The sequence below is a fragment of the Sapajus apella genome, unplaced genomic scaffold (assembly GCF_009761245.1).
Source record: "Sapajus apella isolate SASKATOON/1434 unplaced genomic scaffold, GSC_monkey_1.0 scaffold1, whole genome shotgun sequence".
Taxonomy (NCBI): domain Eukaryota; kingdom Metazoa; phylum Chordata; class Mammalia; order Primates; family Cebidae; genus Sapajus; species Sapajus apella.
Genome location: NW_022436941.1, coordinates 12,559,318 through 12,575,824, shown reverse-complemented (window position 1 = coordinate 12,575,824; position 16,507 = coordinate 12,559,318). Strand labels below are relative to the sequence as shown.

At 42.0% G+C, this 16,507-nt stretch overlaps 1 protein-coding gene across 2 annotated transcripts in view; it reads left to right on the top strand.

Annotated features, from left to right (window-relative positions):
* Window positions 1-8,898: 8,898 nt before the first annotated feature.
* The window catches only part of SLC12A2 (solute carrier family 12 member 2), a 104,708-nt gene continuing 97,099 nt past the window's right edge, over window positions 8,899-16,507 (top strand). For both annotated transcript variants that reach the window (XM_032262528.1, XM_032262609.1), the window contains exon 1: window positions 8,899-9,823. In XM_032262528.1, the coding sequence (XP_032118419.1) occupies window positions 9,086-9,823 (738 nt within the window). In that variant the 5' untranslated portion in view covers window positions 8,899-9,085. The remainder of the gene's footprint in view (window positions 9,824-16,507) is intronic.

Sequence of the window (16,507 nt, the reverse complement as noted above, 5' to 3'; positions counted from 1 at the left end):
GATCAATGGAACAGAACAGAGGCCTTAGAGGCAACGCCACACATGTAGATGTGTGGTTTGTCAGATGATTGGAGAACCATCTGATCTTTGACAAACCTTACAAAAACAAGCAATGGGGAAAGGATTCCCTGTGTAATAAATGGTGTTGGGGAAACTGGGTAGCCATGTGCAGAAAACAGAAACTGGACCCCTTTCTGATACCTCACACTAAAATTAACTGCAAATGGATTCAAGACTTAAACATAAGACCTAACACCATAAAAACTCTAAAAGAAAACCTAGGCAAAATCATTCAGGACATAGGCAGAGGCAAGAACTTCATGACTAAAACACCAAAAGCACTGGTAACAAAAGCCAAAATAGACAAATGGGATGTAATTGAACTCCAGAGCTTCTGTATAGCAAAAGAAACAATCATTAGAGTGAATCGGCAACCAACAGAATGGGTAAAAAATTTTTGCAAACTACCCATCTGACAAATGGCTAATATCCAGAATCTAAAAAGAACTAAAACAGATTTACAAGAAAAATGCAAACAAACCCATTCAAAAGTAATCGAAGGAAATGAACAGACACTTTTCAAAAGAAGACATATATGAGACCAACAAACATATGAAAAAATGCTCATCATCACTGGTCATTAGAGAAATGCAAAACAAAACCACATTGAGATACTATCTCACACCAGTTAGAATGGTGATCATTAAGAAATCTGGAGACAACAGATGCTGGAGGGGATGTGGAAAAAAAGGGACACTTTTACACTGTTGGTGGGAATGTAAAGTAGTTCAACCCTTGTGGAAGACAGTGTGGTGATTCCTCAAGGACCTAGCAATAGAAATTCCATTTGACCCAGCAATCCCATTACTGGGTATATCCAAAGGATTACAGGTCTTTCTATTATAAAGACATATACACGTTCACTGCAGCACTGTTTATAATAGCAAAGACCTGGAACCAACCCAAATGCCCATGGACAATAGACTAGACAAGGAAAATGTGGCACATATACACCATGGAATACTATGCAGCCATAAAAATGGATGTGTTCGTGTCCTTTGTAAGGACATGGATGAATCTGGAAACCATCATTCTCAGCAAACTGACACAAGAACAGAAAATCAAGCACCACATGTTTTCACCCATAAATGGGTGTTGAACAATGAGAACATATGGACACAGGGAGGGAAACATCACACACTGGGGTCCATTGTGGGGGGACAGGGGAGGGATAGTGGGGGGTGGGGAGGTTGGGGAGGGATAACATGAGGAGAAATGCCAGATATAGGTGATGGGAGGATGGAGGCGGTAAGCCACATTGTCATGTATGTACCTATGCAAATATCCTGCATGATCTGCACATGTGCCCCAGAACCTAAAGTACAGTAAATAAAAACAAAAACAACAAGAAACATTTCTTGATTAATCAGAAGAGCTGATACACAGGGCCATATTCAAAGTCAGCTGCTACTTCAGTTTTAAATGAAAACAATAACATGAACTGTAACAACTTGTCTTTAGACCTTCATAATCATGTTTTTAAAAACTGTAATATTGAACCTAATAGTTTTGGCCCACATTTAAAGGAAGATTAAATTATTTGCAAAGAGCCAGAGGAAAGTAATAAAAATAATTACATACTTGGAAATTTGGCCCTATAATGACATGCAAAAGGAAATCATTTAGAAAATAAAACTGAAAACAACCTTACACTTCTATGGGTTACAGTAACCTCTGAAGAATGGGACAAGAAGTCAAAAAATTGAATTATGATGAGAATAATTTAATTTAGTCATTCAGAAAAACGTCTGATTCTTGGATAAGCATTTGAGTGATTATTAATGTCCAATGCTATGGCATAAGGACTTGTAACCACAAGGATGTGTTACTAAAAATTCTTAAAAAAAAAAAAGTGTCAAAGGTAGAATATTCTGCAAAGTAGGGGCTTATTACATAACCCTTTAAGATCTTTTCCATATTTATGATTTTTAAAAAATTTTGGGCATCTTATAATTATAAAAACATATCTTGCCAGGTGCAGTGGCTCATGCCTGCAATCTCAGCACCTTGGGAGGCCAAGGCACGCAGATCATCTGAGGTCCAGAGTTTGAGACCAGCCTGACCAACATGGAGAAACTCTGTCTTTACTAAATATACAAAATTAGCTGGGTGTGGTGGTACATACCTGTAATCCCAGGTATTACAGAGGCTGAGGCAGGAGAATCACTAGAACCCAGGAGGTGGAGGTTGCAATGAGCTGAGATTGCGCCACTGCACTTCAGCCTGGGCAAGAGTGAAACTCCATCTTAAAAAAAAAAAAATCTTATTTTTATGGCTTTTTAAAAGTGAAAATGGATTAATCATTAAGAAATATAATAGAAGATAAAAATATTAGAGATTTTTCATTAATATTGAGAAAATATAAGTACATAGTTAGGAAATGCATTAGACTCCATAAACGGTGAGCAATTAAACTAATTATTAAAAGATAAGTACATGTGTGTTTTTGAAGTATCAGTGTTTGTATTTTAAATCTCTTTTTTTAAAGTATAGTGCAATGTAGTGAATGCAGACAAAATGTTCCTATAACATATTTATACAGATTTTGCTTTTAGATAGGAGTCTTGCTATTTTGCCCAGGTTGGTTTTGAACTTTGGGGTTGAAGTGATACTCCTGGCTTAGCTGCTGTTATGGCTGGAATTACAGACACCCACCAGTTTGCCACATTAGTTTTAAAGGGCTCAGATGAAGGAAAAAGGAACGGATTTAAGATGAATAAAAAAGAATCATCCTTTGTCTGGGCTTGTTCCTTCTTCCAAATATATGGCAGCAACATAATGACAGTAAAAACTGCCCTAAAAATCTGTAACATAAAAAAAAATTGCTTATATGCTACTCAAAAAATTACCTAAATACTTCTCAAAATCAAAACAAAAAGCAAAGTGAAAAACAAAACAGGACATACTTGTAGAAATACCTTTAGGTCGTATCTTAGCACTATTTGTTTTTTGAATAAAATATTAAGTTTTAAGCATTTATTTAACGTTTACATACATTAGGCCTTACCATGTTATCAGGCACTGTTCTAAGTATCTCACAAATAGCACTTTATATAATCCTCATAGCTCTATAAGAAAGCTGGGTGTGGTGGCTCACGCCTGTAATCCCAGCACTTTGGAAGGCCCAGGCTGGCAGATTGCTTAAGTCCAGGAGTTCAAGACTAGCTTAGGCAACAGGGGGAAACCCTGTATCTACAAAAAACAAAAAAAAATTAGCTAGGCACGGTAGCCTATACCTGTGGTCCCAGCTACTCAAGAGGCTGAGGTGGGAAGATCACTCGAGCCTGGAAGATGAAGGCTGCAGTGAGCTATAATTTTATCACTGCACTCCAGACGGGGTGACAGAGTGAGACCCTGTCTTAAAAAAAAAAAAAAAAAAAGCTACCACTGTTATACCCCATTTTGTAGAGTAGGAAACTGAGGCACAGAGGTGACACTAGGCCAAGATCATACAACAACTAGTGGAGCAGAGATTCAAATCCAGGCCATCTGGTACCAGAGTCCAAATGTGTCATCACTAAGCTAATATGTAAAAGTATTTACTTCAAATATTAATATTTGATAACTTTGAAGTTTGCAAATGTCCACAGCCTGTTAGAAGTACAAAAGTAATCACAAATAACTTTTCTAATACAGAATTTAAATTGTAAAAGATTTCCTTGACTAGCTTTATGACAAATACAAGTGCAGACAAAAATAGGGATAAGAAAGAAAAAGACTGTTTTTTAAGTGCATTTGTCATAAATTTACTACTTGGGTAAGCAAAAAAACTTGACCTCTCGCTTTTGAAACACATAATTTACAAATATTAATTTATGTATTACCTAGAGGAAAAGCACAGTACAACTAAACTAAGCTCCGTCTAATTAAACTAAGCATAGTACAACTAACCTAAGCACACTAAAACTTGCTGTAAGAAAAAAAAAGAAAAGGGAGCTAGCTTAAAGCTCACTATAAAGAAAAAGAAAAAAGGAAAAGAAAGGGAGCTGACTTTAAAGGTTCTACATGGCTTTGCACTTTACATGTTCTGATGCTGCAGATATGAGAAGTTGTAGGTCTAACATAATTTATGTCTTCTTTCAGGACATTTTGGCATTCGTGAATTGACAAGTTTGGAATAACAACTATGCAAGTCACTTCTAATCTTAAAATTCCAAGTACATGAAATACATATTATTAAGTACTCAGACACACACATTGTCAAAGGCTGATCTTGCGGCAAAAAAGGAAACAGAGCAGTCAGTCAGGTCCCCACTTGCTGTCAGTGTCATGGCACTGACAGCAAGTCTGTTCTCATGGTTAGTCTCTAAAATGACCATTAAGTTTGACAATGAAATGTTTGCCAACAATTAAGTAAGGGAGACCTCTCCTGAGAAATTTTTCTTAAGTTTCACAAACATTTTGATATCTCCTGGAATGTTTGTGGCCCTCCCCTCACTGCATTGCTTTCTCATTTTGTTGGCTAATACATGTTACTAAAGTCAATATATAGTCAAATCACTTTTCTCTGCCTCTTGGTCCAATTTAACACAGCCAACCCTATCTTCAAATGCCTTCATCTGATTTTCTTCTCACCTCTTAGGCCACACGCTCTTTGTAGGACTTTTATGTGGTCATTAATGTTGGAATTACTTATTTTTTACTTAAGTTTTTCATCTGTAAAATAGGTGTAATCCTATGATTTTCTTCATAGTGTTGTGAGAATTAAGTAAGATTATACATGTATAGATTTTGGCACAGTATCCAGGACATAAATTCTCTATAAAGGTTAGCTACTACTACTATTATTAACTCAAGACCAGATTAGCGAAATCGTGTCCTGCCTTCCCATGCTTCCTATTCCTCTTCCCTTTCTACTCACAATATAACTAGTTTTATTTTCATTTATTTATTTTTTGAGACAGCTTCTCACTCTCTCGCCCAGGCTGGATGCTGTGGTGCAATCATAGCTCACTACAAGCTCCACCTCAAGTGATCCTCCCACCTCAGTCTCCCAGGGAGCTGGGACTACAGGTGCATGCCACCATGCCTGGCTTTTTTTTTTTTTTTGTTTTTTTTCTGATAGAGACGAAGTTTTATCATTGTTGCCAGGCTGGTCTCAAACTCCTGAGCTCAAGCCATACACCTGCCTTGGCCTCCCAAAGTGTTGGGATTACAGGCGTGAGCCACGATGCCAGGCCTAGAGAGTTCTAATAAGTGCAAATCTGATCATGTGCCCCCTCTATCTAGAAACCCATTAATATTTTCATAGAGCTTTTAGAATACAAACTCATCTCTTGCTACTTTTGCCTCCTAAGCACTATGCTTTAACCAAACTGATTTCAACCTTCTCGACAGTCCCTGCTCACTCCATGAAGGCATTTGTCCACAATATTTCCCGTTTGAAACATTCTGCAAGTTACAGTTTGGTCCTAGTTTTCCTTTAGACCTTTGCTGAAAAGTCACTTCCATCTTGACTAAATCTAGCCTATTTTGCATTCTCTTTATATACCATGTTCCTCTCTCCTAGAACTTCTGTTTGCAGTTACACATTTATATGAGTGACTACTATTTATTATTTCTACACATTTGTGTGTTTTCTTCATGGACATCTCAGACTAAGCTCCTGATATTCATCCCACCCAAAGCTGTTCCTTCAACCTCCTTCTCCATCTCAGAAAATAGCAATACCATTCTTCCAGTTGCTCAGGCCAAAACCTTTGGGCTCTCACACCCCATATCCATCAGCAAATTCTATTGTGTCCCCAGAATTCAACTACTTTCCCCTATTTCCACTGCTACCCAATTGTGGTCAAGGCCCTGTCATTGCTTCCTGGATTGTTGTAATACCTCTTAACACATCTTGCTTATTTCACCCAACCACTTAACCCTTGCCTACCTACAAGACAGCTATTTCCACCCTTAAAAGTGGCAGATCATGTCATTCCTTCACTGAAGGCTGCCAACAACTTGCCATCTGCCAAGGACTGAATTGTGTCCCCCACCAAATTCATATGTTGAAGCCCTAACACCTATATGACTGTATTGAACATGGTGCTTTTAAGGAGGTAATTAAGGTTAACTGAGGCCATCAGGATGAAGCCCTGATCCCACAGAACTGGAGCTCTTATAAGAAAAGGAAGAGACAATGCTCTCTCTTTATCAAGTGAGGAGACATTGAGAAGGTGCTGCCTGCAAGCCGAAAAGAAAACCTGCCCATGATCATGCTGGCACTCTGATATCAGACTTTCTAGCCTGCAGAACTGGGAAAAAATGTATTTCTACTGTTTGAGCCACCCAGTCTATGGTATTTTGTTACGGCAGCCTGAGCTGACCAACACACCATTCTACTCAAAGTCAAGTATGTCTAAGAGCCATAAAGGTCCTAAACATTCTGATCTATTACGTCCCATATCCTAAGCTCTCTGATGTAATTGCCCTTGATTCTTCCCATCTCTTAAGCAAGTTCCAGCCAAAGTGGCCTACAGGCAATTCCATGAGCATGCTAGGCATGCTCCTACTTTGGGGTTTTTGGTTTTCCTCTGCTTGGAACATTCTTTTCCCAGAAATTCACATCACTCACTTCTTCATTCAAATGTCATCTCAGTGAGGCCACCCTATGGAAAATTTTATGATCCCCATTTCACACAAATATCCCATTTTCCTTTCCCTAGTACTCACTACTTGGATGCTATGTATTTTATCTAGTTATCTTGTCCATTGTTCCTATCTCTCTCTCTCACTAGAATGAACTCCATGAAAGATGGGATTGTCTGTTTTGCTCATTGCTATATCCCATAAATACAGAGTAGCTTATAGTAGGTGTTCAATATTCATTCAACTAAATGAATGTTGAATTCCAATAGTGGCAGAATTAGTTGCGGAGCTGAAAGGTACTGCACAGATCAACTATTAATGCAGCAGTTCCCTAGTAGAAAACTGCACTGCTTAAAGGGCCACCTGATTTTTCTGGCCTCCTCTGGTTATTACTAAAGCTCAAAACGAGCTTTAAAAATCCTAATGCACATGGTGAAACCCCGTCTCTACTAAAAATACAAAAAATTAGCTGGGCCTGGTGGCGAGTGCCTGTAATCCCAGCTACTCAGGAGGCTGAGGCAGGAGAATTGCCTGAACCCAGGAGGCGGAGGTTGCGGTGAGCCGAGATCGCGCCATTGCACTCTAGCCTGGGTAACATGAGTTAAACTCCGTCTCAAAAAAAAAAAAAAAAAAAAAAAAAATCCTAATGCGACAGCTATTTTTCCCTCTCACCATGTTTTAAAATAGAGATGATAAAATATACTGAAAAGTAGTCAACTTCAAATAAGATCATGGTTATGACAATTTTTTGAATGTTGCCTGGTTGTGGCTTTTACTTACAGCATTTTCAAATAGTTCTGCCAACTCCGTGGCTCTTTCTTCACGTTTCAAGTGTTCAGGAAACGATGGTGCTCGTCTCCATAAGTCAAGTTTAAAAATACAAAAATAAAGTACATTAAAATCAAGTGATTGAAGGATGCCATTCATTGATTTTACTTAGGACTTTGGGCATAATTTAGTTTTTAAAAATTCTGCTGCTAAGAAAGTTGGAAAACAGTTATATTCCCTTAAATTGTACCTAAGAGGAAAGAGACCTGCAGAGGAGTAAGTTTCTGTTTCTATATAAACAGAGGAATTTTGCACAACCCAAATCATGCAGAAACCTCCTAGTAAGGACTCCACGGGTAGTTATTACGGGCATTGTATTTTGAGAGATGAGCTTCTTATCACTTCTGGAAATGCCTTAAATTAAAACCTGACATCTAAACGAGGCTCCCTTCTCACCTTAGAACATCAGCTTTTAAAATAAAGGTGTCATCGGAAGTGTGGAGACACCCACAGCATCACAACTGGAATTAATCTCTGGTTATGCCAATGTAGGTCTGCCTGGCAGGGTGAGTCTACCGCTCGAAAGCGGCACAGAGGAAATCCTGCCTCCCTCTGGTTCAGGCCCGGAGTTAGGAGCGGAGATTCGCGGCAGAGGGCCAGAGCCCGGAGCAAACCAGGCTGGGGAGCACATCTAGACCGCGGCTCCGGAAGCGGCCGCGGCCCCGACCGGAAAGCCCCCGGCATCGCCCGCAGGAACAACGCCAGGCCCGCGGCTCCAGCCAGACCTCGGGTACCACGCGCCTAAGTGGGAAGCGGCACTGACGCCTGCAGCATCTCGCGAGATTTCGCCGGCTCAGCCCAAGTACTGCGAGTTCACCAAAGCGGGGAAAAATAAGCCAGCGGGCAAGAGTCTGTGAAGCCCGGGCTGGGGCACTGGGGTGGCAGCTGCAGGGGGAGCATCAGCTACCGGCGTGAGGCGAGGCAGGGCCGGTGCACCGTCCGCAGCCCCGTGACCTGGGCTGCCGGTCCACTGACGCGCGGCCCCGGGGCGGAGAGAAGGGAGGCGGCCGGGGAGCCCGCTTCTCTTCGCCGCAGAGCGCGGCGGGGGAGGGAGGTGAAGGCGTGGGTGGAGGGCGACGGAAGAGGAGGTAGCGGCGCGGAGATCCTCCCGGCCACATCACTGAGGCGGCGCGTAGCCGCGCCTGCTCCCCGATTGCGTCGCTCGTGTTGCCCGCACTGCCCGAGGCCAGGCGCGGACTGGCTGGCCGCCATCCTCGCACGGGCCGCTTTCGCGTGGGGCCAAGCAGGAGCCGCGAAGGAGCGGTTAACTGAAGAGCGTCCGCCGTGCGCCGCTGCGGGACCGCGGGTGGGCGGGCTGAGGGGCGGGGGAGCCTCCGGCCCCGCCTCCCGCGTGCTGCTGCTCCAGCCGCCGCTGCCGCCGCCGCAGCGGCTCCGCCGAGGCTTTAAACAGCGGGGCCCGCCCCGCGCCCGCCGCACTCGCACGCTCGCTCGGCTACCGGTGGCTTCTGTGCCCGCCTGGCTAGCGGCGGCCAGCGGGCGGCTGGGAGAGTGACTCCTTCACCTGGCTTTGCGGCCGCGGCCACCGCGGACCAGGGGTGCGGAGGGCGCGCTACCGGAGACGGCCGCCGGGCTCAGCAGTTCCGCCGAGGGTCGTGCAGCGATGGAGCCGGGGCCCACGGCGCCCTCCTCCGGCGCCCCTGGACTGGCCCGGGTCGGGGAGACGCCGCCAGCCGCTGCGCCGGCCGCCGCCAGGGTGGAACTGCCTGGCACAGCTGTGCCCTCGGTGCCGGAGGATGCTGCGCCCGGGAGCCGGGACGGCGGCGGGGTCCTCGGTGAGGGCGCTGCGGCAGGCGGAGACGGGCTGGGCAGACTCTTGGGGCCCACCCCGAGCCAGAGCCGTTTCCAGGTGGACCTGGTTTCCGAGAACGCCGGACGGGCAGCTGCTGCTGCGGCGGCGGCGGCGGCTGGTGCTGGGGCGGGGGCCAAGCAGACCCCCGCGGACGGGAAAGCCAGCGGCGAGAGCGGGCTGCCTAAGGGTAGCGAGGAAGCCAAGGGGCGCTTCCGCGTGAACTTCGTGGACCCGGCTGCCTCCTCTTCGGCTGAAGACAGTCTGTCGGATGTGGCCGCGGTCGGAGGCGAAGGGCCCAACGTGAGCTTCCAGAACGGCGGGGACACGGTGCTGAGCGAGGGCAGCAGCCTACACTCCGGCGGCGGCGGCAGTGGGCACCACCAGCACTACTATTATGATACCCACACCAACACCTACTACCTGCGCACCTTCGGCCACAACACCATGGACGCTGTGCCCAGGATCGATCACTACCGGCACACAGCCGCGCAGCTGGGCGAGAAGCTGCTCCGGCCCAGCCTGGCGGAGCTTCACGACGAGCTGGAAAAGGTGAGCTCGCCCAGCCCTCTTTTCTTCCCCAGCGCCTGGTGCATGCTGACCTCGGGATGTGGCTGCAGACTCTTCCCGGGTGAGCTGGCGAGAGTGGACATGCAAGACTTGCTGGCATCTCTGGATTCAGCTGTCAAGGGTGGAATTGCAGAGGAATGTAACTTAATCTCTTAAAAGTTTGTAGCGGGTTTGGCTAGTTACGTGATACTGGAGAGACTGCCTTTAACAACCTTCCCCATCCAGTTATGTATCTCGTGTGCACTTTCTTTCTCACCCACGCTTAACAGTCACCACCCCTCTGAATGACAGTTGTGTTTGTGGGCCCCTGAGAAGGGAATGTGCAGGAGGTTTAGGTGAGGACCTCTCTTGGGAGAGGCTGGAGAGCACCTATCAGCCATGTCCTTTTTAAAGATTGTATTATGTGGCTTATGTACACCTATTAGGGATCCCAAGAGTGGGGACGTTGGTGTTTGAAGGAAAATTTTAACGGGGTGTGTTTACGGTCTATGAGTTATTAAAGCTCAATTCTTGTAATCTTGAAGATGCAAAGTATCATAGAAATCTTAAGTCTTGGGACACACTGTTCCAGATAATGACATAAATCTATTTTTTTTGCAATGAAAACGTTTTGGGAACGATCTATATTTAAAAAAAAAAGTAGGGGGAGGGGCGAATCTTTAAAGAAGGAAGGGAAACAGGAGAATTGGTTTTTCTATAGAGGATGACCAGAAAGACCTATGGGGTCTTTGCGATAAGCAGTTACACTTTGTAAATAGAAAGCCATCCCCATAAAGTCATTTATTTTTGTATATCTATTTTTTAGGGTCACATAAGACTTATTTCTTCAATGTTCAATATCATTGTTTTGAGATAACATTGGTACTTTTGAGATTTTATTAATGTTTAACTTCGTTATGAGCCGGGATTACTTGAAGTCTTTCCTTTGCAAGTGTATAATTACTACATTGATGGAATTTCGTGAACAAGAGGATGGTATCACATAGGTTGATATGATCATAGTGTGGAAAAGTTTAAATCCAGTATGTGATTTCTTTTGGATATAATTATTTGATCTCATACAGTCATTTCATACAAGACTGTACTTGTTCCAGTGTTTGATAATGTAACATTCACACAGAGGTAATTACAGAGGTCCCAACTCTTACAGCTTATTGATTGTTTAAAAACCTGACGTCATGTAGCTTTAGATAATACTATTCTTGTTATTGCATTGCGGTATTTTGTCATAATCAGAAGCAAAACAATGTCTAAAACGTTTGTTTTATTCATACTCCTGTAGTTTCTTTCAAGTCTCTTCTTTTTTCTTTTCAAAACTCAAAAATCATTATAGACAAAAGTAGATAAGGAACGGGCAATTTACCTTTTCTTAGAACATTTTTACTAATGAAAATATTATACAGATATATTTTAGATTTATTTTACCAAAGCCAAGTAGGTGAACAGTAAAGCGATCTGTATTTGCCCACACATTTTAGAAAGACTTCCAGTTGAAAGTTTTATATCTTGAGCTTATATACTTCCTAGGGAAGTTTTTGCTATTTTAAATTATCTCAACGAAGCACTTCAAGTTCTCTAAAACTTTAGATTGTGTGTGTTTGTGTTTTTTGCTTGACTTTTTGGTTCAAAGTGCCTGAAAAACAACTGTATTGTTAGCTGTACAGTAGTTGAAGAAGCCACTCAACTTCTTAGCTTGAACTTTCCCGGGTTATCATGAAAATTAGAAAAAATGCAATAAAAGTGATTATGTTCAGTGCCTGAAAAATAATGGCTAGAGTAGTTATTATTTCCCTCTTATAGTGGCCCTTCAGAAGACTCTAGGATCCCAATTTTAGATTTTCTTAATTCTTATGTTATTAGGTGAATGTAGTATATAAAGTATTTTATCAAGTTTCGTTTTTGCAACAGGTAGTTAATTCTTCATAGTTTTTTTTACCTTTTGCCACTCATAATCTTTACGGCCACTGTTTTATTGGGTTGACTAATAACTACATTATTGAAGATAATTTTGCTTAGAATTTTAGCAGATGGATTAAAGAAATGGTGTTAAGTAGTACAAATATGACTACATACCACTGTTGAAGGAGGTACAGACAGGTGGGGTGATAAAGTAGGCTGGCTGGATCCCCGGAAGTTGTCGCTTACACTGTCTAAATTGACTTCTACCTCTCTAACACTTTCTCTAGTGATTCTAGCCTTCAGTGAATTACAATATTTAGAATTTCTGTAACACCTAATTCTAGCAGTTGACTGATTGGCATATACTCTACTTTGGTCTACCAAGTGCATAAGTATCTACCATGGGACTAACTCTGTTGGGAACTATAGAAGAACAAAAGAAGTAAAAGACCTCAGAAACTTGTTAGGGAAAAGGACTGGATTATCTTCCCTCCAGTTGAATTCCTTTCGTTATCCATCACTGACTTTTTAAAAGCATTTTATCTATATGTCAGACTGTAGGGGAATAAATATCCTTGGTGCATCTTGCTGTGTTATATAGCCATTCTAGTTAGTAACGGCACTCATGAGTTCTCCATTTATTAAATAGTTATTGGGGAAGGGAGTATTTTAGATGTTGGCAACATGGTTGTGACACTGTGGGATTATGTGGTGATTAGCAAACCTGCTTCTGCCTAGACAGACATTAACAAAATAGTTGGACAGATAATAACTTTTTTTTTGGTATTATTTAGGAAAAGGATACTTGTAAAGATATAATAGGACCTAATTTTAATTGGGTTTTGGGAAGGCCTTTTTTGAGAAGTATGACATTGAAGCTGAGACCTGAAGGGTAAGTTAATGATTTGGTAGAATGACAGTCCAGACCAATGGGACAGCGTACATGAAGGTAATGCGGTGAGAAAGAGTGGTGTATTCAAGTAACTAAAAGGAGATCAGTGTTTTTCATTATAAACGTACTGGGATGCTATTGAAGAATTTTGTGTGAGGTAGCCACATGATCCATTTTGTTTTACCATCTCTAGGCTCTGGGTGGAGAATGGATTGGCAGGGGCAAGAATGGAAGAAAAGAGACTCAAAATGATTACTGTGGTCTGGGTGAGAGATAGTAAAGGTTGGTGGCAGAAAGGATTGGGTGTGGGAGTGATACAGAAGCTGACTTCCAGATTTTAAACTTGAGAAACTTAGTAGATGTTGGTACTGTTGCTTAAGGTGAGAAAGATTGAAGGAGGAATAGATCTGATGGTTGGGAGAAGTTTGTATTTCAGGCTATTCTGTTTGAGTAGCCTGTAAAGACATTTATTCCAAGTTGTGTATGTTTACATATAAAGGTTTGGTTGCTTTAAGTCATGGACTAAATTACTTAGGGAGAGTGATAGATAAGAGAACAGAAAATAAGATCTGGTATTGGACCTGGAGATGGTTTAAAGTTCTGTTAGAGATTGAGGAGCCCCTAGCAAAGGAAATTAAGGAAGAGCTGCCATACTATCAAATAATCTGGAGAGCAATGTTGGGGGGAAGCTGAGAGAAAATAGTTTTTAAAAAGGCAGAAACTCTTCAAAGCTAATACCAGGAATTGATTTTAAAATGTGTATACATACACACAGACCCCCTGCCCCCCCACACAGTGAAAACTCAAAGTATGGATATTTGACCCTACAGGAAGAAATAAAAAGTGGAGCATAACAGGGTAGTATTTGATAGACATCTTCAATGTGTTTGATGGAATGCAAGATTATCAAATGTGGAAAGTGGGGTGGTGGACAATCCATACTAGCTCTGAGTGGATTAAAGGTTATTAAAATAATTTTTGTTTTTTGTTTTACCATTTTGACTGCTAAACCATAATTTCTAATGTTTTTGTTTTTGAAGATAGCATTACTCTTTCAGTTGTCCTTGGGCCAAGGCTTAGGAGCCTTTTGCTGGTGGTATGTCAGAGGTTTCCATATGGTTCCTCTATTTTTGTCTTTCTCATTAGCAAGGGGAAAGGTCAAGGGAGCAACTGTATTGTCTTTTATGTGTCACATTGCTTGTTGGATTTTCATTAATTCCTAAGAAACAGGTCTTATACACATTTTACTCAAGATAAAATGGGCTAATAGAGGAAATTGGCTGGGTGCAGTGGCACACGCATGTAATCCCAGCATTTGGGGAGGCCGAGGTGGGCAGATCACCTGAGGTCAGCAGTTCGAGACCAGCCTTACCAACGTGGTGAAACCCTGTCTTTACTAAAAATATAAAATTAGCCAGGTGTGGTGGCACATGCCTGTAATCCCAGCTACTTGGGAGGCTGAGGCAGGAGAATCACATGAGCCCAGGAGGTGGTGGTTGCAGTGAGCCAGGACTGCACCATTGCACTCCAGCCTGGGCAACAAGTAAAACTCCATCTCAAAAAGAAAAGAAAAGAAACAGAAGACATTGCTTAAAAGCCACTGATACAGAAAGTACAGCTGGAGGATAGGTACCATGGTAGGAGCCTGTTGTCCCGGCTACTTGGGAGGCTGAGGCAGGAGGATTGCTTGAGCCCAGGAGTTAGAGAGTGCACTGTGATCATGCCTGTGAACAGCCAGCGGTCTTCAGCATGGGCAACACAGCAAGACTGTCCAAAAGAAAAAGTAATACAGCTGGATTTGGATTTCACATCCAGGTTTTTCTGACTTTAATGCTAGGACATAGTAGCAACAGGTTCTTCTCATTTTCTCTCTTCTTTTCTGTCCCTTAGACCTGTTCTAATATAACAAAGATGTTGAGGAGGACCTCTTGGGGATTACTACCACCATTTCTCTACCTTGAACTCCTGAGAGTCGTATGATTATGTAACTGACAGAAATGAGGAGATGTGATGATTTAAATGTTGACTATTATGACTTCTTCATTAGCATCTTTGTGGTTTTTTTGTCTTCATACAGAGAATAGGCACTTAATAAAGATTTGCTCAGAAATGTACAAATCAGGTAAGCAGTTCCTGTCACTTAACGAGGACTTTAAGTAAAACATTAAAAAATTACAATATCTCTTCTAACACTGAGCTGCTTCTTTGAGTGGGCTGTGTTGATATCTGGTCAAGAAATTTCACACACTATTAATCGTTTCAGTGTACAGCTTTAGTCCTTGAAAGTCACCCTAGAGGAACAAGAATGTGTCTCACCAGGGAAGGGGAAACAGTAGAGTAGTATCCAGGACTGGGTAAAGGTGGGACATTGATAAGAAATATTTACATGTGGCAAAGTCAAATTTGGCTGATTTCACAGTTTTGCCAGGGGCTCTACCCTGCTAAACCTATGCCACTTGCCATTGAAGCCAGGCTTACCCATAATGCTATATGCATTCTTCCTGGTATACACTGACTAAATTAGTTCTACAGTGTGGCAAACAGGTAAAATTATAGTTACTGGTTTGTTAAATAGTTGAATTTAAGAAAACAGCTTTTAATTTTTACCTTAAAAATTTTAATTTCCTGGGTTGAAGGAAAGATAAATTTTGGGATTTAAAATAGATCAAAAAATCAGTAGACTGCTAATCATAATTGATAATCTTCTCTATCTACATTTATGTTTATACATTTTAGAATCCTGTTAGACTAGAATTTAAAGGACCAAAATAGAGTTTCTTGGTTTTTATGTGTTGAGTGTGTTTGCTTTCAATGATTTTTCCTTATACATTTCATATATGTATTTGGGAAGTCTATAGTATAGTTCCATGCTGAAGTGAAATAAATGTGAACCCAGTTATTCAACAAATCCTTATTGAACATCAAAAATAACATTGTTCTAAATGCTGGAGATATAGCAGTGAACAAAACGAAGTAATGGCCTTTCATTCTGGTGGTAGGAGATAATAAACAGGTCACATGTAAGTACTGTGAAGAAAATTTAGCAATGAGGAAAATTAAAAGTGGCTAGATGATGGCTGGGGTGACGCTGTTTTAGCATTGTTAGGGAAGACCTCTGTTATGTGAGCAGCCACTAGAAGGAGGTGCCATGCAAATACCAGGGAAAGAACACTCTAGGTAGAGGAGCATTAGACACCAAGACCCTGAGATAGATGGGAGTGTGGTTAGTGTGATTGAGAGACAGGGAGGTCAGCAAGACTGAAGTAATGAGGCATCAAAACACAAAAGATGCTAGTGAAGAAGTCATAATAATCAATATTTACATCATCACATCTTCTCATTTCTGTCAGTTACATAATCATTTGACTCTCAGGTGTTCAAGGTAGAGAAATGGTGGTGGTAATTCCCAAGGGGTCCCCTTCAACATCTTTGTTACCTTAGAACAGGTCTAGGGGATAGAAAAGAAGAGAGAAAAAGAGAAGAACCTGCTGCTACTATGTCATAGCATTAAAGTCAGAAAAAAAAAGTCTGTGATAGCAGAGAAAGTCAGTGGGTAGTGAGGACCAAATAGTGTAGACCCTTGTACATCATGATCAAGACTTAGGCTTTTACTCTGAGTGATTTAGGGGAAGGCACTGTAGGGTTTTGAGCACAGATGTGACATAATCTGACTTATGTTTTAAAATACCACTCTGATTGTTGTGTAGGCAATATACTGTAAGAAGGCAAGAGTAGAAGGCAGGAAACCAGCTAAAACCTACTGCAATGGTTCTATAAAGATAATAATGGCTTTTACTGAGGTGGTAGTGATTGATACAATGAGAGGTGTTGAGATGCTGGTTGTGTTTCAAAGGTAAAATTGTTGGGATTTGCTG